General features: G+C 67.4%; 1 protein-coding gene across 1 annotated transcript in view; it reads right to left on the bottom strand.

The window, feature by feature from the left end:
- Positions 1-480: 480 nt before the first annotated feature.
- The window catches only part of PITPNM3 (PITPNM family member 3), a 68,522-nt gene continuing 47,901 nt past the window's right edge, over positions 481-21,101 (bottom strand). Inside the window, 15 exon segments of the mRNA XM_058704554.1 lie at positions 481-902; positions 2,184-2,312; positions 4,522-4,705; positions 7,866-7,879; positions 7,881-8,016; positions 8,259-8,407; positions 8,584-8,700; positions 10,911-11,027; positions 12,978-13,126; positions 13,536-13,730; positions 14,953-15,123; positions 16,308-16,480; positions 18,833-19,023; positions 19,352-19,474; positions 20,299-20,488. Of these exon segments, the coding sequence (XP_058560537.1) occupies positions 600-902; positions 2,184-2,312; positions 4,522-4,705; positions 7,866-7,879; positions 7,881-8,016; positions 8,259-8,407; positions 8,584-8,700; positions 10,911-11,027; positions 12,978-13,126; positions 13,536-13,730; positions 14,953-15,123; positions 16,308-16,480; positions 18,833-19,023; positions 19,352-19,474; positions 20,299-20,488 (2,341 nt within the window). The 3' untranslated portion in view covers positions 481-599.

The raw sequence follows: 21,101 nt of genomic DNA, 5'->3' as shown, positions 1-21,101 counted from the left end.
AGCACCAGACCCCGCCACCCCCCCCACCCCCGCAAGGGCCGTGGACAGACACGCGCGGACACAGGAGGAGCCCCGGGGGATGTCCCCTCCCTCCCAGAAAGCGGCCACTTTGCCACAGGAAAGCCAGGCCCGTGAGGCTGACCCAGGATGTCACGGTGGGGGGGGGGGGGGGGTGGCCGGCACGATGCCACTTGTCCGTCCCCCAGGCCGCCGGGAAGCTGCACCTGCCCGCGGCTGCTGATCCCCGGTCTGGCGGCTTCTCCCTTTAGGGCCTGCGTGGACCCCAGAAAGGTGGTCGACTCTGTCAGACCGGCCAGCTCGGGGCAGGCCTGCCCCCCAGGACTCCACGGACGCCGCCCCTGACGGGCTCGCGGTCCCAGGTCCCGCACGGGGAGGCAGCCGCGGCTGCGGAGACCCTGGGGTCTCACCCCCTCGTGGCCCAGGGAGCCGCCTCGCCGGGGCTCGGCGGGGTCCCTCCCCGCTCCGCTCGGACACCGCTGGACACACACGGGGGCGGGGAAAAGCAGGAAACGGCCCGTCTCGGGGAGCAGCACCCCCCACGCCCGCCCGGCCCCGGCCCTCTGCGCACAGCCCGGCTCTCAGGGCACCGACTCGAACTTGGGGGGCCCGCGCGCCCAGCTGAGCGCGGGCAGGGGCCGCTCCTGGTCCTTGTCGGACTCGGGCTGGCTCTGGGCCCGCTCGGGCTTGGGGTTGGCGGGCGGGTGGGGCTGCTGCACAGACATGGTCCTGCGCAGGTGGTTGCGCTTCCGCAGGAACTCGGGCTGTGCGTGCAGGCCGAAGCTGCCCTTGCGTAGCACCATCCGTGAGCCGCTCTTCTTCGGGCGCGAGCGGTGGCCGGCCTCCAGCGTCGCCAGGTGGGCCGCGTAGCCCTCGCTCAGGAACTGCGGAGGGGGAGGGGACGGGCGTCAGCCAGCGGGGCGGTGACCCGGTCTCCCCGCCCCCCCGCACCCCCCCCCCCCCCGCCAAAACCGTCGCCGGGGAGACGGGGAGCTCCCCGCCCGGCTCTGAACGGCTGAGCGGCTGAGCTCGTCCCTCTGTGCCCCGCGGGGCACACCGTCCTCGTCACGTGCCGCTGAGATCCCCAAACGCAAGTCTGCGCCACATCCGGCTTCCGCCCCGCGGAGCTCCGTCGGGTGCTGGCCCCGCTGCTGTCCTCCCTGCCCGTCGCCCCCCCCCACCGGGTCCTCAGGCCCTTGCCCGCCCCCCCCCCCCCAGAAGGGGGCCGCGGACCAGCAGCCTCAGCGGGACCGGGGCCCTGACAGGCAGAATCTCAGCCACCGCCCCCCGCCCCCCGCCAGGCCTATGGAACCAGAGTCTGCACCCACGCAAGCCCCGGGGGCCACGTGTGTGCGTCAGCGTCTCCCGTCTGCACCCGCCGGTGGCTCCCACGCCCCGCACTCAGCACGCCCCCAAAGGGGTCGTCACCTTCCCCCCCCCCCCCCCCCCGCCTCCTTCTCCAACTGATCGCGCTCCCAGAAACCAGGCGCCACCCCTGGCCTTCGCTCCCGCTCAGCCCACACCTCTGACCCGTTCATTTCCAAGTCCAGTCCCTCCGTCCTGCCTCCGAAGTGACTCTGGGGCCCTTCACCTTCCCGCCGGCCACCGCCTCCCCCTGCTTCCCTCCCCCCTTCCTCTGAGGGGCCTTCCCCCTGCAGCCTGGGGACTGCAGGAATCACGACTCACCCCCGAAGTCCCAGCCCGCCGAGGCGCGGGCCGTCAGCCAGGCACTGCGGGCCCCCCTCTCCTGCTCCCGCCCGGGGGGGGCGGGGGGGGGGGGACACCTGCTCTGTCACCTCCTGACCTTCACTTTTGTGGCGACCTCTGTCACAAATGCTCCTCCCACCTCAAGCCTCCTGGACAATTCCCTTGAACCCCCCAAAGCAGCCTTGCCCCCATCGTCTCTGTTCCTCCCCGGGGGGGGGGGTCACGACCCCGTGCCCCCCATCATCCATTAGGCCTCTTGCCACGGGCACTGCCGCCTGGATGACGGGACATCCGATGGCACGAGGGCCTGGCCCAGGACAGGTGCCCGTGGTGCACGTGGAAACGGCGAATGAACGGATGAACAAATGAGCGAGTGGGCAAATGAACGGATGAACAAAAACGACTGAATGGACGGCAGACGCCGCCCACGCCGCCCCCACCCGGCCCGGCGCCCCCACCTGGCACTGGGCCTGGTACTTCTTGGTGGGCCGGCCCACGATGAAGATCTGGGAGGGCAGCAGACCCAGCACGCTGTACACGGAGATGTCCTTTGTGGAGCCGTAGGCCGCGCTGATTCTGATGAAACACTGAAACACAGGGCAGCCCGTGGCGGGGCGGGCGCTCACGGGGTCAGAGGACCCGAACCCGACTCCGCACGGGGTGGGGGTGGGGGGGCTCCAGGTCCCGGGGCCACCCCGCAGCAGGACGCGGCCCTGCAGGAGCTCCCCTCCCGCCCTGCCCTGCGCCCCAGTTCAAGGGCTCCGCCTGGGGAGGGAGGTCGGGACCACGCCACCTGCTGACCCCGTCGGCGTTCCTAGGTCACTGGGTGACAGGCAAAGACATGGACGAGGGAACGAGGGGCGGCTCTACGTGTCACAGGACTGGAGGGGTTCTGTCTGGGCCCGACCCCCCGCCCTGTGCCGTCCGCACCACCCAGACGGTGCAGAGTGCCTCCATCCGGTGGCCGCGTCCCAATGCTCACTTGCCCCCCAGCCCCTCGCCCTCTGGCTGCTCACCTTGAGCCCCACCCTCTGGTCCCAGGTCACGGTTTCCCTCCCTCCTGAGCCCCATCAGCCCCGGGCGACCTCCTGCTCGCGGGGTGACCCATGAGCACCTCGGCCTCCCTCCTGCCATCTCCACGGCCAGCGGCCTCCAGGACCAAACCCAGAACCGCCCATCTGGATTGCACGTCCCATCCCCACGCCGACCCTGCCCCTTCCCTCCCGTGCCCGCCTGGCCACGCCCTGGCCCGGGAAGCTGCTCTCTCGCCACCTTCCCGGTTCCACGGGTTGGCCACTGGACAGCCGCTGGAGGGCCACGAAGCTCCGGTCCTGAACTTTCTTTCTGCTGCCCCTAGAACATTCTTCCCCAGTTCTACCTCCTGCCGGGGGGCCACCACCCAGTCCCGAGCATGACCTGACAATCCCCCCTCCCGATGCCATTTTCTCCATCCCCGTGGCCGCCACCCGGATTCCGGTCAGCCTCTGCCTTGCCTGGCCTCCCTGCCTCTCTTGTCTCACCGATCTGGTCTCCGCACAGCCACCACAGGGCTCTTTCTGCAGACCTAATCAGTCCCTGCCGGTCCCCGGCTCCCCACTGCCCTCAGCGGAGTTCACGGTCTTGGCCAAGGGGTTTTCCAAGGTCTGCCAAAGCCCAGGCCCCCGATGACCTCCAGGCCTCTGCTCCCACGCGACCTGGGTCTGACCCTGTGCACACCAGCATCCTGCATGCCTGCAGCTCTAAGAACATCCGAGGCTCCCTTCTACCTCAGTGCCTTTGCACGTTCTGTTTGTGTCCGCCAGGCAAACTCCTGTTCGTGATTCAAGACTCAGCTCAAGAGTTACCAACCCCTGGAAGCCTTCTCTGCCCTCCCCAAGCCAAGCTCCTCTGCATGACAACAGGCCTTTACTAATCACCCACTGGTAAAGATTGACACATCTTTCTTCCTCTGGACCAGGGATCGGCTGACGTTGTTGCGAAAGACCAGGTAATCGGTATCTCAGGCTTTGCGCTGTGCTGCAACCACACTCTCCCTTTGTGGCTCCGAGCAGCCACGCACACCGCGCCAGCAGGGAGCGTGGCCAGCAGGGAGCGCGGCCAGCAGGGAGCGCGGCCGTGTCCCAATGCACCTGCCTTCGCGGGCAGCAAGATTGGACTTTCGTACCGCTGTCGCATCATGAAATAGCATTCTCCTTTTGATCCCCACCCCCAACCCCCAACCATTTAAAACTATAAACACCCTTCTCAGGCCAAGGTCACGTAGAAGAAGGGCTACCGGCTGGGCTCGGCCCCTGGGCCACAGATCACTGGTTCTCGAGATGTTACCGTCATTGAAATCCCCCCGGAGGGTTTGTCAAGATGCAGACCGCTGGGCCCTTTCCCCAGTTTCTGATGCAGCGGGTCTGGGGTGAGTGGGGGCGTGGGGGGGGGGGGCAGGGAATCGACATTTCTGAGCAGCTCCCAGGGGACGCCGTGCTGGGGCCACAGGTCGAAGCTCCGGAAGGAGAGCAGGTGCCAGCCCGTGCCGCCGACGCCACGACCCCGAAGGAGCGTGGCGGGCACCCGTCGGCTGAACGAATAACCGGGCGCAGAGACGGAGTTCGGGCTTTGGGGTCAGGAGGTAAAGGAGGAGATGCGGACTCTGGGATCGTGGGGGAGTCACCGAGCCTCAGGGAGCCTCCCCGCCCTCCTCTGTCCCCGCGGGTGACAGTGCCCACCTCGGGGTGGGGGCGGGGGCCGTGGAGGCTCCCAGCACCTGCAGGTGGAGGGCGGGTCTGGCCTCCGGCCCGCACTCACCTCCTGCACGAGGTTGCGGAGGAAGATGGCCTTCTGCCGCAGGGGGTCGTGCACCAGCCCGTCGGAGAAGAAGATCATGCCCTGTGGAAAGTTGTGCTGGCATAGCCAGGACACCACCCGCTGCTTCTGCATGTCCGGCCGCCCCGTGATGTACAGGATCAGGTAGCCCAGATCCTGCCAGTGCCTGCGGACGGACGGCATCGCAGGTCCAGCCCCCCCGCCCCGCAGCCGCCCCCCCCCCCGCAGCCGTCCTGAGCAGCGCCGGGACCCCGGGGAAGGACAGTGGAGCCACACGCCGGGGGACTGAGCCCCATGAGTCGGGACGTGTCCCTGGACGGCCCGCAGGCACCGCTCGCCCACCACCAAACTGACCCCCGTCCCCGAGGCCTCCGCGTCACTCGGGCTTCCCCGCCGAGGACAGGCCACCTCTGCCTCCTCGGCTGTCCCTGTCGCCCTTCCTGCTCCCGCGAGCGGCCTCCCGTCCAACCGGCGACCAGCAGGACCTGACCCCTGACCCCCTCCTGCTTCGGCGCCCTCCTCGGCCTTCGCTCACACCCCCACCCGAGTCCAGTCCAACCTGCGCCGTGCAACCCCCTCCAGGCCCCACCCGTGACGGGGGGGACAAGAACTGAAACGAGGGCCGTCCCAAGGCGGGAAAGGAGGAGTCCAGACGTGACCAGCATAGTGCGTACTGGACAGAGGCCGTGGCGCTCCCCCTGGTCCTGTTTCCATGGTGACCATCGCTCCTGTGCCCAAAGCCGTCCCTGGCTCCCCAGCGTCCCGAGGTGTCCAGCCCTGCGTGCACCTGTGGCCCGTCACGCTCTACCCCCGACCATCGTATCACCCCGGCCACACGGGGCTGCTTTGCTGCACCCACGGGCCTTGAGCTCCAGCTTAAGCTGGGACCCCAGCTGCGGACCCCTCCCCTGGACGGCCTTCAGGGCTTCATCTCCTCACGTTCCCATCCCCTCTCAAGGCCCCCTCGTGCAGGAAGCCCTCCCAGCTTCCCAGGCCTCCCCTGTCTGCTCCCGCAGCACGGTGGGAGTGTGCTGTCTGTTGACCTCACACGGGACTCTGCCTACAAGATGCCAGATGAGCTCGGGCCTGTCAGGGGCTGCTGTGGCACCGGCCACCCCCGGCTCACCATAGACTGGGGGGCTCCAGACCTGGAGAGCGCCCTGAGGGTTCGGGGGGGATGTTCCATAATCCCACACAGGCTCAGACGCCACCCTGGGGACTCTGGCTAGTTGTGAGCTGGACCCGGTAGTCCGTTTATCAGCAGCAGGGTCTGTGGAACACGGCAGGGACTCAGGAGCCCACGTGAAGACCACGGTGTGGGTCCCCGGGGGAGAGGACCACAGCCCCCCCCCCACTCCCAGCCGTGGAAGGGGGGCGCTGACGGGCGGGGGGGGGGGAAGACGAAAGAGGAATAAGCCACCCACCCTCACAGGGCGAGCTGGACACTTGCCAGGAGCTGGAGCCTGTCCGTCCAGGGCCTGTTCCCGCAGGGCCAGGGGCATCTGGAGGGCAGCTAACCCTGGGGTCCCCAGTCCAGGCTGCTCTGCTCTCCCCAGAGGGACCACTGCTACTGCGCTGAGGCCTGGCATCGGTCCTGCTCAGCTGGAGTCCGGGTAAGTTTCTCATGCCTGAGACTTGTTTTCCCCGTGGGGCTGCCTTGCTCCCGGGCCCGGCCCTGAGTCAGCCTCACAAAAGGGTGGAGGCAGAGAGGGAGGGAGACAGGAAAGGAGGCAGGGATGGAAGGAGGGGTGGAGGGAGGGAGGGAGGGAGGGAAGGAGGCAGGGATGGAAGGAGGGGTGGAGAGAGGGAGGGAGGGAGGGAAGGAGGCAGGGATGGAAGGAGGGGTGGAGGCAGGGAGGGAGACAGGGAAGGAGGCAGGGATGGAAGGAGGGGTGGAGGCAGGGAGGGAGGGAGGGATGGTAGGAGGGAGGGAGGCAGGGAGGGAAGGAGGCAGGGGTGGAGGCAGGGAAGGATGGGGGAGGCAGGGAGGGGGGCAGGGAGGGAGGGAGGTAGGGTGGGGGGTAGTCAGGGAGATAGGGAGGGTAGGAAGGAGGGTAGGAGGGAGGCAGGGATTGGGGGAGGCAGGGAGGGGAGGAGACAGGGAGGGGGTAGGCAGGGAGGTAGGGATGGGGTGGGGGGAGGCAGGGAGGGAGGCAGAGGTGGAAACAGGGAGGCAGGGAGGGAAGTGGGGAGGGAGGTGGGGAGGGAGGTGGGGAGGGGGGAGGCAGGGAGGGTGAGAGGGAGGGATGAGAGGGAGGCAGGGATGGGGGAGGCAGGGAGGGGAGAAAGTGGCTCCTCCCTCACTCTCCTGTGGTGACACCCTTCTACACGGCTGCTTCCTGCCCCACCTCCGGCCCCGTTCTGGTCTGGCCTCCAAAATCCAACCACCCTGACCCCGTCTCACCACGTGCTCTGCTCTTCCTGTCCTTGTCGCCCCGCGTCCTCCTTTCTGGCCTATCAAAATCAGTTTTCTATTTTCTTCTCGCTTCCCCACGTTTGCTAATCTTTGTGCAGTGGCTTGGACTGAACCCGTCCACCCCTCGGGGACTATCTCTGACGCCACCTCTCTCAGGAAGCCTGCCCTGCTCTCCCCAATCAGCTGTACGAGCTCCAATCTTCCACTTATCACTGCGCCTGAGTCAGGCTCAGAGGGTGGCCCCTGGGAGCCGCGTGTCCCGTATTCACACGTTTAGGTGGTCCCTTCCCCGTGAATCCGGGCGGATCCTGCCACTACTCATGACCAGCGGAACACATCGGAAAGGTCACTGTGACGCCCCAGGCTGGGTCCTGAGAAGGCTTAGCGGCCTCCACCCGGGTCTCCACGAGACGGCCCAGGCTGGCCCCGCGGACAGAGAGCGGGCCCAGCCACCGCGAGTACAGAGGCCATCTCGAACCCGGGCCCGAGGGGAGCCTGCGGATGAGCCCCGCCCCCAGCCCAGATGGCCACCCCAGATGGTCACGGGAACACCCCACGTGACGACATCCCAGCAGAACCCAGCCCACCCACGGAACCGCGAGAGATGGAATGATATTCTTTTTGGCTGCTACATTCGGAGCCATTTCTCCCAGAGGCCACCAGGACACACCGATTGGACCCCGCCTGGAGTCAGAACTCGGGAGCCCAGGCCTGGCTGGCTGCAGAGATCAAACGGAGGCGGGAGGGAGGGGGAGCTAGCGTCCAGACGGTGGCAGGGCGTTTCTCGGGGACCCTCGGTACACGTGACCGGGACTCCCCAGTTCCTGCCCCGGAGATTTCTGGAATTCCGGAAAAATACACGGCCCGGCTCTCCCGGGGCCGCTGGGAAGGGACGGGAGGGAACACTCACCGGACGACGTCCACGGGCCCCCGGCCGGACCTTGGGGTCACTTCCCATGATAGACACGCTGGCCGCGAAGGACCCGTCGATGCTGAACACCACGCACTCCATGCCCCGGGGCAGCACCGTGAGGTAGCTCATCGCAAAGGTCTGGTCGCCCCTAAAAGGCACCTGCCTGTGGTCGGCCCCGCATCGCACTCAGCTCGTAGCCTGAGGCCAGGGGTCGGCCCGGGGCCCGGCTCAGGGAGCAGCGGGCCGGTATCTCCTGAAGCCACAGCTGGCCAGCCGGTCCGTCTTCCTCTCCCCCACCCCCCCCCCACCCCGGAAAGCACCCCCAGGGCTCCATCACCGGGCCGGCCCGGCTGGAAGGGCACCGAACGGCACGATCCGCCTGGGTCTTACCTGACGACCATCTTCACGGGGTAGACGCCCACCCCCAGGCGCCGGGGCCGCGGGACGCTGTAGGTGACGCGGCCGCTGCTGTTGGTGATCTCCGTGTCCAGGTGCACCCAGCGGCCCGAGGACGGCTCCGCCATCACCAGGATGTCCACCTGCACGCGGTGAGGGGCCAGGGGACGCCCTGAAGGCCGGGGGCAGCAGGCGGGGGCCGGGCCGGCTCCTCGGCCCCCACGCCCAGCCCTCGGGCGCACGGACGTCGGGCCCTCCCCACCGCTCACCCTCCCGGCCCTGCTCCGCCCCACCACCCGGCCCGGCCGGGCCCTCGCACCTTCTCTCCGGTCAGAGCCACCATGTCCAGGGGCCCGTACATGAAGCGCCCCACCAGGACCTGCGGGCCGTCTTCCGCGGCGATCACGTCGTTGGCCCGGTGGTTCGCGGTGACGTTCTGAAAGCAGAGATCAGCTCGGCCTTTGCCACTGGGTCTGGACCGTGAGCTTCCTCCCGACGCTGTCCTCAGGATCGCGGGGCACACGTGTCCCTGCCGCGTCACCCCTTCGGAGCCGTGGGCTGTGGACCCCGGGTTCCCGCAGACGGACAAGCACCCTGATCCTGACCGTCCCACGCACCCTGAGGTGGCGGCCGGGCACCTGGCTGTCCTCCTCCCCGGCTCCTGGGCCGGACCCTGCCAGGACGCCTCCCGTTCCGCCTTCCACATCACAGGTCCCATCCCACAGCCACTTACCGTGTGTCTTCTTACTGGGAAATGTAAACGTGTCAGAGCGTGGAGAGGTGCGTGGGGACCCCGCCTGCGCCCCGCACCAGCTACGGCCTCCCTGGGGTCCCCCGCCCCCCACACTGCGGATCATTCCGGACACGGAGTCACTTTGTCTGTAAGCATCCAGGGTCCCCAGGCTTCTCCACTTCTGGTTTCAATTCGCCCCGCAGCTCAAAGGCCCCCCTCGGCCCCCAGCCTCGCTCCAAGACCGAACCCCTCAAGCCGGCGACCGTTCCCATAGGCGTCTGTCCCCACCCACCGAGCTCCCCCTGGCCGGGGCTCTGCTTACAGCCCTCAGCGGGGACCCTCAGTCAACACAAGCCGTGCCAAAGCACAGAACTGCCGACGCCCAGGCGCCCGCGGTGAATTCCGGATCCTGAGCTCGGCATCACGGCCGTGCCCGGTGACCTGTCTGTGGCCCCCAGTTGTCATGGGCCGGGCACTGCAGGACCCCCCCCCCCCGACTCTGCCTGCCCCCACCTCCCAGCCCACCCGCTACGGCCTGGCCCGGCCGCGTCCGAGAAGCGCCCCGTGGACCCCCCGCCCTCCATTCTCACGGCGTCTGCGTGCAACTCAGCGGACCCCCCCCGCCACCTGCACCGGCCCCTGGACTGGGCTCGGGGGACCCAGACCCACAGATGGTCGGGAGGGGGCATGGGCCACACCGCCAAAACTCCAGGGAGGAGAGACTTAACTCGCGGAAACAGACACAGGGGAAGACGCCTGTGTCACCTATCCGCGGGGAGACGCGAAGCAAAACCACACGGAGACCCCGCCTCGCACCCGCCGGGGCGGCTGGATCCCCTGAGAGACGAGGACACACGAGAGCCCGGAGCGTCGCCCACGGCAGAGAAAAGGTGCGAACCGCCCGAAGGCCCCACAGGTGACGACTGGGTAAACGGAACGTGTCCGTCCGCGGGAAGATCCTCGGCCGTCAAGCGGAACGAGGTACCCACGCCGGCCGCAACGTGGGCACGCCCCCAAGAGCACAGGGCTCCGAGAAGGAAGCCGGACGCAGAGACAACACGCCGGGTGGTTCCGCCACACGGACGGCCCAGAGCAGACAGACAGCTGGGGCCAGGGGCAGGGACCACGGTGGGGGGACGGTTACGGGGAAAGGGGCCTCTTTCCGAAGTGACGAAAAGATCCTAAACTTGGCCGTAGTGGTGTTTGTGCGCATCCGTGAACACGTTCACATCCCCCGAACTGTCCCCCTTCAGCAGGCGAGTTGTAGAAAACGTGACCGTAGCTCAATAAATACGTTTGCGAGAACAGAGTTGATTCGCGGAGCACCGGTCCGCGCTCAGGGTCCTCAGCGTCCACGTCTGGTGCTCCCACCAGACGGCCCACCGGAGCAGTGGCTGCGTCTGTGGACCCGGCACAGGGGGCCACATCCACAACATAGATGAAGTGACACATACCACACTCCTATTCATCCTTCAATACCCTACGGAGGCGACTCTCCTTCAGGGAAGCCCTGCCTGGTCTGCCCCAAGTCCTTTTCTCCGTTTTCCTCCTAATCTGCACTTCCCTCTCTCACTGCAGACACCATGCCGGGCCGTACGTACTCAGAGGCGAATCAGACCGTGAGCCCCACGGTCATGGGCAAGACCCTGACTCACATCCGCGTCTCCAGAAGCCTGACATACAGCAGCCACTCCACCCCCAGCGCCCTGGACCCCGCCCTGGTGCTCCCCTGGAGCCGGGGCTTCGGGAACCAGCCCCCCCCACCCCCGCGTAGCCCCGACCCCACCCCCACCTTCCCTGCCACCCGCAGCCCTCCCCTGCCACGCGGGTGCCCCAGCCCCCAGGGCACCCTGCTCCCTGAGACCAGGTGAGACCCCCGCCCCCACCAGGACACGGTGCCAATGACCACATACCCGCAGCTTGACCTGGGTCCTCTTGCGAAGCCACTTCTCACGGGGGTTGGCGGGGCTCAGGGCCGCAGGATCCAGGCCCGCGTTCTCCTTGACGGTCACGTTCTCGTAGCGCATCACCTGACGGGCAGCCGAGCAGGGCTCCGGGTCGGCCGGGCCCACCCCGCTCCCTCCTTCCCAGAAGGCTGTCAGGGCCGGCAGCCCCCCCCCCCCCCCCCCCCCCGCCACCTGCCAGCCTGGGACCCTCGGGAGGCCGGGAGCCCCGGGACCCGTCTGCCGCCATCCTGACAGACAGCCGGGGCCAGGCCGCGGGCTCTCAGATGCTCTGCCAGGGAGCAGCCTCTGTGCACGGCGTCCAAACCCGCGGCCCCCCCGCTCAGACCCGTTCCCTGCCCCGCTGCTCCAGCGGCTGGCCGGTCCTCCCTCCCACCCAGCCCCGTGGCTCCGTCCCTCCCCCACTGGGTCACGCCCTTCCGCGTCCCGAGGACAGACCCTGTGCCTGTCGGAGCCACGCCCCACGGAAGCCTCACCCTGCGTGGCTCCCGCCCGCCTGCTCCCCTTGCCCCTGCCCCACGCGGGCTTCCTCCAGACCCCACCCCCCCGGCAGCCCCCAGACTTTGTCCGGCCCAGCGCAGAGGCTCGCGCCCTCTCCCGGCTCTCCTGCACCTTCCAGGGCTCCTCCTCCACCCTCTGGGTCCCCGTCCCTGCACTTCTCAGCCTACAGCGACACCCCCGGCTCCCACGTGGGAAACCCAGATCTGGTCTCAGAGCTCCCAAGACCTCTGGAATCTCCTCGATGCCAGAGAGCCCTCAAGATGCCTTTTGTTTGTTAGTGAGGTGGCATCTGGACCCCACCCAAGGGGGGGCCGTGGTCAGGAGCAGGCCGCACGTGACCAGAGGCTGGCACCTCCAGTCCCACCCCCTGACCTCTGGGGACCCACGAGGGGCGGGAGGTCCGGTCGCTCGCCGGTGGCCAATGACTCGATGAGCCGTGCGGTTCGGCGAAGCCTCCGGGAAAACCCCAGAGGATGGGGCTTGGGGAACTTTTACAAGAAGCTGGTGAGGCAGGGAGTGCGGTGTTTCCCCGGGTTCTGGAGGCCGCCCCAGCGCACGGCAGGACCCGAGGCGGGGTTGCCGGACCGTCCGTCTCAGGGGCCGGAAGCCCGGGCAACGACCTGCACCCGGAACTGGCGGGGCCGACGCTGCCGTGGGGTCGGCGGGGTCACAACTGGGCTACGCTGCAGGATGCCCCACTGGCGGGGAGAGCCGCTCGGTGGGGGCAAAACCCACCTCAGAATCAGGGCACCGCGCCCGTCACCGGGACACCCACCACTGGCAGCTGGCGAGCTCCAGCCTCCACTCGCCCCCCTTCGTGCTTCTCCGGCCCAGACCCAAGACTCGGTTTCCCGCGCCCCGGCCTGGCCCTGCTCCTCCCCAACCCCAGGGAGCACCCCCGGTGCTCAGGTGGGCGTCAGGCCCCGCAGCACGGCCCTCGGTCCCTCACGCCCAGATGCCAGCAAGCCTTGCTGTCGCCCCATCCCCGGCCCCCCGGGCCTCCGCACCAGCTCCCGGCCCAAAGCCGGGCCCCCAGGCTGGCCTTGTAACGGGCCTGGGGCTTTCTCTCTGGCCCCTCAAGCAGCAGACACAGGACTCCCTTCCCAGAACACGGTCAGGCACGAGCTCTCTCTTTGCTCAGCCCTGCGGTGGCTTCTCGCGGGACACAGAACAGAATCAAACTCCCGCCCTTGGCCACCGACCCCGCCTCCCGGCCCCCCCCCCCCCAGGCTCCCCCTCAGTCACCGGCCTCTCCGAGGACACCGAGACCCTCAGAGGAACAGGCATTTATGACTCGTCTCCAGGCGGAACACGGGTCCATTCTCCTGTACGGTTTCTATTTAATTTTCCAGAAAGTGCCACGCCGTTGACCAGAAGCCAGCGCTCTCCACGAAACCCCCCGTGTGACCTCGTAACCCCCACGCCCTCCCAGGGCGCAGTGTGGCCCGCAAGACACCCTGTTCCCCAGAGAGCAGGACGGGCCCTCCCGAGGGGCCCGGAGAGGGACAGCAGTACCTGTCTCAGGATGAAGGCTACCACGTCCGTGGACTCCCAGTAGCTGGCGTGGAAGAGGTGGGGCAGGGCCACGGTGGGGAAGGCCGTGAGGACGTCGGGGCAGTACAGGGCGTAGTCGATACGCTTGGCGCCCCACCACTTGGCCGTGACTGCGGGCCGAGATCCAGGTAAGGACCGTGTGGCCCGGCTGGGCCTTGACCCGAGAGGCAGCGTGGGGCCCCGGCACACGGACCCCGCGGTGAACGGACCACTCGGGGCGCAGGTCCGGGGCCGGAGCCCCGGACGTGACCACTCAGCTTCCCGTGAGCCACCAGCCCCTTCTCCTGCCTGTCCCCAGGACGAGCCCTGCAACCCGGTCCCCAGCAGCGGGGGCTGGCCCCGTGGAGACAAACGCCGGGGTCGCGGCTCGGCCCCGGGGCTTAGTCTGGATGGATTTCCTTTATTGCTCCCAGCCCGCCCTCAGCAGCCCCGGCAGTGGACCAGCGCCCGCCCCGGGGTGGGGTGTGGGGGGGGTCCCTCTCCCTCAAAGCAGGCAGCACCCCGAAAACCCTCACTCACTGTGGGAGACGCCCGCGGGGGCCAGGCTGTCTGAGGAGTCTGAGCTGTCGCTGTGTGAGCTGTCCCGGCTCATCCTCCGTGCAGGGCACTGGGCCCCCGGGGCCTGAAGGGACGGGGCGGGGGCGTCCGGGGGCGGTGGGCTGTCCCGTGAGCCGCCCTCCAGGAAGAGGCCGCTGTGGGCGTGCAGAGTGTCAGCTGGCGGGGGAAGGTCGCGGTCAGGGCCAGGCCGTGTGTCCGGAGCTGCCTGCACCGGGCGGGAGTCTGTGCCCCCCCCCCCCCGGTCCGCTCACCATCACCCCCGCCCCACGGGCAGCCCGCGCCCCTAACCCCCCAGGGCTCGACGGGGCGCCTGCACCCCAGGGCCCGGCTGGGTCTCACCTCCTCTAAGTTGTGGGTCCCAACCATCCCCTCTGTCTGTGGCAGAACTGCCGAGGGCACCTCTGGAGGCGGACGGTCACCACGTGCCCCTCCATGGACGCCCCCCCCCCCCCCCCCCCCCCCCCCAGGCACAGAGGCCTGCGGCTGAGCCTGGGTGGGAACAGGCGTGTCAGCCAAGGCACTAGGACGCTCTCCGGGGCAGGGCCTTGCGCCGCCCAGAGCAACACATTTTCGGGTGCACGGGGGAGACCGTCCGTGGAAGCTCCTGACGAAGCAAGACTTTGGAAATTAAGTTTCCACTAAAAATGGGGGGGGGCTGTTTTTGGATCCTGAATGAGCCTCATGCACGGCACCCCCCCCTCCCCCAGTCTGGCCCAAACTCCTGAACAGGCTCTGACCAAACCTCCTCCTCCAGGATGTGGAACCAAGGCCCTGATTTCCCAGCCCCGACCGCCAACGCCGGCCTCCCCTGCCCGTGCCTGGTTCACTCCGCGTCAGCCCTGGAGACCACTGGCCTCCCCCAGACCCACCTGCCCTGTTCCCGCTGCTCCTTCCACCTACAAGTGCCCCCCGACCCTCATCCTCCAGCTCTGCTCCGCCTGTCCAAATGCCGTGGTCAAAGGCCCCCTCTTCCATGATGCCCACCGGGATGACACATTCCCGGCCCTGCACCTCCAGGGGCGAGGCTGGGGAACAACACCCAGCACAGACCCCTGGGCTCGCACTCAGGTCTGATGGCTCGAGCAGTGTGTTGGCCCCAGGAGCCCGCCAGGGGCAGAGCCTGGCCTCTGGGCCCCAAGACGCCCCCGACAGAGCAGGGGTGCACACAGGTGAGCAGCTGTTTCCGCCCCCTCCTCCTGCTCTGGAGCACGTGGCCCCTGGTCGGCGGGGAGTCTAGTCCCTCCTTCGGCCAGCGCGTGGAGAGCCTGGACCAGAGAGGGCGGCCCCGGAGTGCCACCCGGCAGAGCCCAGCCCCCGGCTCAGCACGCTCACACAACCGCCCCCCACCCCCACCCCCCCGCAATAGCCGAGAGCCTACCCAGCAGGAGGGACTGCCCGTCGCCCAGCGGGAACCTCTGGTAGCGGGGCACGCTGACGGGCGGCACCAGGTGGAACTTGGGCTCCAGCAGGGGCTCCAGCCGCGAAGCAGAGGGGTCCGCGCAGTGGAAGAAACTATAGACCTGGCTGCAGGCGGGACGCATCTGGAAGCCTGAGGGGGACAGAGAGGACGTGGGGGAAGCCCCTTGCCAGTTCCTGCTCCCTTGGGCCCAGCAGGCTTCCTTGAGTGCGGCTTCAGGTGGCCCACCCCTCTGCTCAAGAACATGCCGTGGCTCCCTGCTACCAACAGGACCAAAGCCATCGTGCTGCCGCGTTTGGCATTCAGGGCCTTGCCAACCTGCCCCACCAGGAGCGGCGCTCTAGGCCCCAGGGCTGCGGCCGGCGCTCCTCTGCAGTTCCCCACCCCGGCCTGCCGGCTGCCCCTCTCTGTGCCTTTGCTCAGGCAGCCCTCTTCCACGCAGGCCTTCCCTCCACTGTTTCCCCTGCTCGGTCTCCTGCAAATCCTTCGGCGTCCGCGAACTCTCCATGTGATCTACCAGGCAGACCCAGAATCTCTCAGTCGGAATCAGCGGCCCCTTCCCCAGCCGCTCAGCCCGCAGGCAGGCGGGAGACAGGGCTCGAGGCTGGCCAGAGCCGCAGAACACTTCTCCCCCCAGCCCGGCAGGTGTCTTCCCCGAGGCCTCCCCGTGTCCCCCTCCCCCGGGGTCGGGGGACTGAACGGTCCGGAGTCCGGAGTCCTGGGAGACCCAGGTCCCCTCGCCAACTTGGAGGCGGCGTGGGATTCCGCCTCACCCCTCCCCACTTCAAGGAGAGCCCCTCCCTTCTCCGTCCCACGGTGGCGGCTGCTGGTGAGCGCTGTGGAAAAGGAGTTTGAGAAGCCCTGACGTGTGGGCCTCGAGGTGCCCCCGCCGCTTGTCCCCTCAGACTCACTGCTAAACCACAGGCCGGTCTACATCACCTCACTGTGTATCTCAGAGCACTGGGGGCAGGCGCTCAGGCCGCGGGCACTAAGGCGGGCCTGGGACTGTGCGGGGGTCAGGGAGGTCGCCCCGGCTGCAGGAGGTCTGCCCGGGGGTGCCAGGGAAGGAGGGCAGCAGGAGGGTAAATGTGGCTTCTCCTCCTGTGGAGCATGACAACTGCCCACGTGGGGCATGTGACAGGGAGGTGAAACCCACCGGGGCTGGCTCACCTTTGCCCCACCCGGGGAGGCTGCCCCTCCCTCCCCCCTCCCCACGCCCCACCCCTCCCTGCGCCCCCCCACCGTCCCCTAGCCGGAGGCCCCGACACCGTGGTCCAGAGACACAAGGCCTCTCAGGCCCCGGCAGCGCCACCCACCGTCCAGTCCCGGCAGCACTGTCCTCCGCATGGCCAGGACCAGGCCCAGGGGCGAGCCAAAGAGGAAGAAGTCGGACACGTCGAAGTCCAAGCGACCCAGGCTGACCTCGGGCGGCGGGAGCCCCCCGGCCGCGGGGGGCTCGGCCTCGTCCTTCAGCACGTTCGAGTGGATGCTGCCCAGGGGAGAGAGCCCCGGGAGGGCGGTCAGCGAAGGAGCGGGGGTGCGGAGGCTGAGCGGGGAGAGCCCAGGGTCAGAGCCCGCCGGCCAGCCCGGAGAGCTGATGGCCACCCTGGCGCGGGCCACCGGGGCCCGGCCGACAGCCGGCTGAGGCAGGTGTCGGTCGGCTCACTTTTTCTCTGAAGGGCCAGACGGTGAATGGTTTAGACCGCGGGGCCGTTTGGCCTCCGTCACATCTACCCAACTCTGCCGTTGTGACTGCCGGCAGCCAGAGACCGTACTTGGACAGACGCTCACGGCCACGATCCGGTAAAACATTTTCTCAGCTGGGCTGAGGGCCTAAGAGCGCCTAAGCATCCTGCAGGCTGGCAGGCCTGCCCCATCGGGCCGGCTTCGCGAGGGCCCCCGGCGAGCTCCCGCGCCGTCTGCCGGCGGAGCCCGGCCTGGCCGGTACGCGGACCAGCCGGACGGAGCCGGTCTGCAGAATCGGGCAAGTTCATTGTCACCCGGGTCCCAGGTGCAGACAGCGTGCGCTTCCCTCCCGCACCACCTGCACAGGGAGCAGGGCTTGAAGAGAAAGGTGGGACACACAGAACTGCCCCCAGTCCCAGCCCGGGCGCTGCTGCTCCCGAGAGCCGGGCCGAAGCTGTTTTGGACCCAGAGCGGCCGCCGAGGCCTGGCGGGCAGGAGAGCCGGGCGCCCCTGGACCGTCCAGGTGGCACTTAAGTGCAGCTCAGAGTGTGAGACGATCCAGTGGGATCCCGTGATCTACGAATCAAGTAACTGAATGCAAATTCAACTAGAATATTCCAGATGGAGGAGAGAGGGAATTTGAGAAATAACAACGGAAAGAGCGCGGGCCAGTCCCCCCGCCGGCCGTGCGTGAGGGGTCGGGGTAGCCGGATCTGAGTCCTCGGGCTCCTGTCTCTCCCCGCGAGGACAGCGCTGGTGTCTGACAAAACTGCCATCTGTCCCTACGCTAGAGGGAAAAGCTGGCTGTGCTGAACCGGCTACCAGAAGCCTCCAACTTCTTGTCGCCCTCCGGATTTGGGGCCTTCTTAAAGGACTTTTCTTTTTTTTTTTTTTTTTTTTAATTTTTTTTTTCAACGTTTTTTATTTATTTTTGGGACAGAGAGAGACAGAGCATGAACGGGGGAGGGGCAGAGAGAGAGGGACACACAGAATCGGAAACAGGCTCCAGGCTCCGAGCCATCAGCCCAGAGCCTGATGCGGGGGCTCGAACTCACGGACCGCGAGATCGTGACCTGGCTGAAGTCGGACGCTTAACCGACTGCGCCACCCAGGCGCCCCCTTAAAGGACTTTTCAAGGGTGAACCAGAAAAGTCAGGACTTCACCCCGCAAGCCTGATGCGAACTGAGGCTGACAGAGGGGCTTCGAATAGTCAGAGATTTGAATGTGCGGGGCCTTTGATGGAAGGATTTCTCTTTGGGGAACGAATGCACCCGAATGAAACAGCCCTACACACGCGCCAAAGTTTAGGCACGCGGTAATTTCCCAGAACTGGAAGGAGCCAAGTATCCAATTACTGGGATGAAGGGAGCTGTCTGTCCGCTCACCCAGTGAAACGCTCCCCGTTAAGAATATTTACCGAATACGTATCACATAGGCAAAGGATCCGAAAAGATCCCGGTAGAAGGGTTCTTTTTCCAAGGAAAACTAAACGCAAAGGATATACAAAATACGTACAAAGGGGAAGACCCCAAAGCGGTCACAGGGGACCTATTTTGCAAACCTCCTAATGGCCCCGTGACACTTGCCACTTGGCTAAGAAAGGAGCGAGGACAGACAGGGCAGAGAACGGAGGGACAGCGCGGAACAAGGCCTGCTTTCCTAGGTGGGTCCCTTGTGCCCTGATGAGTGTGCCCGTAACTCACTCAACTCTGCAGAAGGGACCACACCAGGGACCAGGAGTCGGAGTCCGGCCCCAGCTGCTCGGCGCTGGCCATGTGATCCCAGGACGCTTCCCGGCCTCCAGGAGCCTCCACTGCCCCGTCTGACAAACAGAACGACCCCCCGGAGCGGCTCGCAAAACACACCCGCATCCGCTTTTCCACCGCCTTTTCTTAAGCAGCAGTGAAGTGGGCCGGGCGTAATTTTCCCTTTGCCAGAGGTTGACGCTGAGCACCCGCGACGCTGGAGGGCCGTCTCCTCTCTCCGCAAGTCGGGGCGGCGCAGGGACGGGGCGCAGGGCCCACGGGGAGTGGCCGGGGTCCCAGCCTCTCCGCGCCCATCTACAGGCCTCCTGAAAGGGCCTGGGCCCCAGGGCTGGTCCTCGCCGCCCCGGACGCCGCGCAGGAAGGAGGACGGGGCCCGGGAGGCGGTTACCTGGACAGGAAGGCATGATGCTGGCCGATGGCCTCACAGTCGTAGGTGGAGGAGTCGCTCTGTTTCCGAGGCAACGGCCTCTGGGGCTCTGAGGCGTCCTCGTCCGGCACGCCGGAGACGTCAATGCTGCTCTTGCTGAGACGCTTGCTGCCGGCCAGACCGCACGCCTCGTCCGCCACGACGGGGGCGTCCTTTGGGGTCACGCAGAGGGCAGGAGAGCACTGCAGCCACCACAGACTCCGGGGCCCCGTGTCCTCCCCCGGGGCGCGGATGAACCCCTTCCACCCCAGACGTCAGGTCAGCACTCTTGCGAAGGAGCGCGGGAGCCACCAGAGTCACAGCGGGGTTTCGGCCCGGGGCCACCCACCGGGGGTCCGGGCGTAGGCGCCCGACCCCGGCCTAAACCCGCCCTCCTCCCGTAGGGCAACACTTCCGGGGTAGTGACCGCGTACCGGGGTGAAGTCCCGCCTCGCCTCCCCAGGACAGGCCCCTCCCCGACCCCCACCGGCCGGCCCGCACCTGGGTGCTGCTGATGCTGCCCTTCCGGCTGCTGCCGCCCGGACTGTCACCCGAGGGCCCCGCGCTGTAGCAGATGGCATCGAAGGCCAGGAGGCCCCCCACACAGTCCCCGATGAGACACACCTGGGGGACACACAGCTGGGGCTAAAGGCCCACCCGCCGCTGACCCACCGCCCCCGTACCCGGCCAGAGCACCAGTCCCCTGTCCCTGGCAGAGTAAGGGACCTGTCCCGGAGAGCCACTGACAGAACCCCTGTGGGGGATGGGTGTTCATGCTGGGTCAGGGTCGGCCTGAGGGCAGCCGTCAAACTAGGGTCAGGGTCAGCGTAAGGACAGCAGTCAGGCCAGGGGCAGGGGTCAGACTCTGGTCAGGGTCAGCCCGAAGGCAGCTGTCAGGCCAGGGTCAGGGGTCAGACTCAGGTCAGGGTCAGCCCGAGGACAGCAGTCAGGCCAGGGGAAGGGGTCAGACTCAGGTCAGGGGTCAGACTCAGGTCAGGGTCAGCCCGAGGACAGCAGTCAGACCAGGGTCAGGAGTCACACTCAGGTCAGGGTCAGCGTAAGGACAGCAGTCAGGCCAGGGGCAGGGGTCAGACTCAGGTCAGGGTCAGCCCGAGGACAGCAGTCAGACCAGGGTCAGGAGTCACACTCAGGTCAGGGTCAGCGTAAGGACAGCAGTCAGGCCAGGGGAAGGGGTCAGACTCAGGTCAGGGTCAGCCCGAAGGTAGCTGTCAGGCCAGGGTCAGGGGTCAGACTCTGGTCAGGGTCAGCCCGAGGACAGCAGTCAGGCCAGGGTCAGGGGTCAGACTCTGGTCAGGGTCAGCCCGAGGACAGCAGTCAGGCCAGGGTCAGGGGTCAGACTCAGGTCAGGGGTCAGACCCGGGTCAGGGTCGGCCTGAGGACAGCGGTCAGGCTAGGTCAGGGCTGGTTAGGGAGGCAGGCTGTCATACCTGCCCACTGAAGCCGATTCCGTCAGGGGACTTGAGGAACTCTGTGTAGACCTGGTTGGCCCGCTCGATGACGGTGGCCACCGCGTCCTGGTACCGCGGAGAGGAGATGGCCAGCAGGGGCAGGGCGGCCAGGGGGACGTGGTCCTGGCTGTTGCCGAGGCAGCCCTCATCGTGGCTGTAGGGGTTCAGGCTGCAGACAGGGTCAAGGTAAGCCCGGCCGGGCTCAGGCAGGGGCAGGTCTGGGGCTGCGCGCCGGGCAGAGGAGAGCACAGGCCAGCCGTGGCTAGGCCCCTGCTCGGGGCCCTCGAAGCAGAACCAGGCAGGAGCCACAAGAAACAAAGCACAGGTCGGGGCACCGTCCCCGCGCCAGCCCGGGATGTGGGCCTGGCGTCTCCTGGCCGGCCACCTTCCCCTGCCCTCTTCTGCACGGCCCCAAGGGACACCCCAATTTGGAGGAAGCCGCCTGGTGTGGATCAGGGTGGGGACGTATCATAGCAGACTTCCCGGAGGAGGTGCAATCTGGACTAGGCCTCAAGGAAGGCTTTACGGACGCTACAGAGGAGGAGAGAGAGGGTTCCAGGCAAGGGGACCCGCGTCAGCCACAGCTTGGAGATGGACACGTAGCTGTGCGCATGACATGGTGTGCACCGTCCTGGGGCGAGGGTCCAGGGCCGCGGGCTTTGCGGAAAGGCGTGAGCCCAGAAAGGACCGAGAGCTTGCTCTACGGCATCCTTGCTGCCCTGCTTCCCCACGTGCAAGCCCTTCCCTCTGCCGTAGCTCAGACCCCCTCGGGGACCAGCTCC

Source organism: Neofelis nebulosa, chromosome 16, assembly GCF_028018385.1.
Source record: "Neofelis nebulosa isolate mNeoNeb1 chromosome 16, mNeoNeb1.pri, whole genome shotgun sequence".
In the NCBI taxonomy this organism is placed as follows: Eukaryota; Metazoa; Chordata; class Mammalia; order Carnivora; family Felidae; genus Neofelis; species Neofelis nebulosa.
The sequence above is the reverse complement of the archived record's forward strand: the minus strand, read 5'-3'. Positions and strand labels throughout refer to the sequence as shown.